Below are 1,255 nucleotides of genomic sequence, written 5' to 3' on the forward strand. Positions count from 1 at the left end.
CTTTTCCTTGTTTCTTAAAATTATGAAGTCTGGAGGGCAAGGATCATCATCTACTGTAGTTTTATATGATGCATCCCTTGCCATAGGAACTGCTACGGTAGAAACAGTAATTAATAATACTCATGCTTGGCCAATGTACTTTGATATTGCTACACTCTAGATTTTTATCTTTCATTTCCTGGCTTTAACTCCTTTCAGTGATTGCATCTCATTGTGTTTCATGGTGTAGCTTTTAATGGCTTCTTCACAAATTTCAGGTGAATTACTTAATCATGGTAATCTTTTGATCTGCTAGATCACTGCACTAGGGAATCAACCGACCTGTGTTCTGCTCCCGGTTCTTCTACTGACTGATTTGCTGTGTGACCTTAAGCAACTTACTTTGTGTCTCTGCTCTTTCCTTGTCTTTGTTTTGTCCCATCCAATTGAACAATGGGAATAGCTACTACTATATTTTCTAAGATGCTTAAAAGAATAGCATCTTTATTTTACTCAGCAACTTTAGTTGCAGCTACTGTCATGCTAGGTAATAAGGTTGATTTTCTTTTGGTAATAGTCCATTAGGCTGATTTTGCTCACTCTGACCTTTCATCTTTTATGTGAATAAACTTAGGAAATACATATTGTGAGCTACAGAGTAGTCAAGAGCTATTTGCAGAATAATCTAAACTGTGTATAAAGGCCTATTACTTTCTACTTTTGACATTTTTAATACCCCAAACTTATTTGATTCTCACCTTGCTAAATACTCCCTGATGTTTTACTCTCTTTGGAAACAACTTACTTTCCTTTTTCCTTCTCCGTAGACCAATTAGCCCTCTTCTGGACCAGAACACTCCCGATTTTACCACTTTCTGCTCCGTAGGCGAATGGTTACAAGCTATTAAGATGGAAAGATATAAGGATAATTTCACAGCAGCAGGCTACAACTCTCTTGAATCAGTTGCCAGGATGACTATTGAGTAAGTTAGTACTGGGCATGTTTAACTTGCATTTAGGGAATTTCTAGGTAAAATAATACACAATGTTCAACTCCAAAACTTTACCCTGAGTACAAACATGGTACTTGGGGTTAAGCCAGCCGGTTTAGCAGCTGATGATGTTGTACTAGAGCATCCCATGAAAGGGCAAATACCCTGCTACCTATGTGTGGCATCACTTTTTTCCCTGCTTTTGAGACCACTTGAAATAACATCAAGGGGCTAGAATTTGAGGGAGAATGTGGCCCGTTTCAAAATATGTGTGTATAGGGAAA

At 37.9% G+C, this 1,255-nt stretch overlaps 1 protein-coding gene across 1 annotated transcript in view; it reads left to right on the forward strand.

The window, feature by feature from the left end:
* LOC104073757 (ephrin type-A receptor 7) overlaps positions 1–1,255 on the forward strand; it is a gene marked incomplete at its 5' end in the record, with an annotated part of 95,040 nt that overhangs the window by 91,767 nt on the left and 2,018 nt on the right. Inside the window, one exon of the mRNA XM_009573646.1 lies at positions 807–962. Within this exon, the coding sequence (XP_009571941.1) occupies positions 807–962 (156 nt within the window). The remainder of the gene's footprint in view (positions 1–806; positions 963–1,255) is intronic.

Source organism: Fulmarus glacialis, unplaced genomic scaffold, assembly GCF_000690835.1.
Source record: "Fulmarus glacialis isolate BGI_N327 unplaced genomic scaffold, ASM69083v1 scaffold41572, whole genome shotgun sequence".
Lineage (NCBI taxonomy): Eukaryota > Metazoa > Chordata > Aves > Procellariiformes > Procellariidae > Fulmarus > Fulmarus glacialis.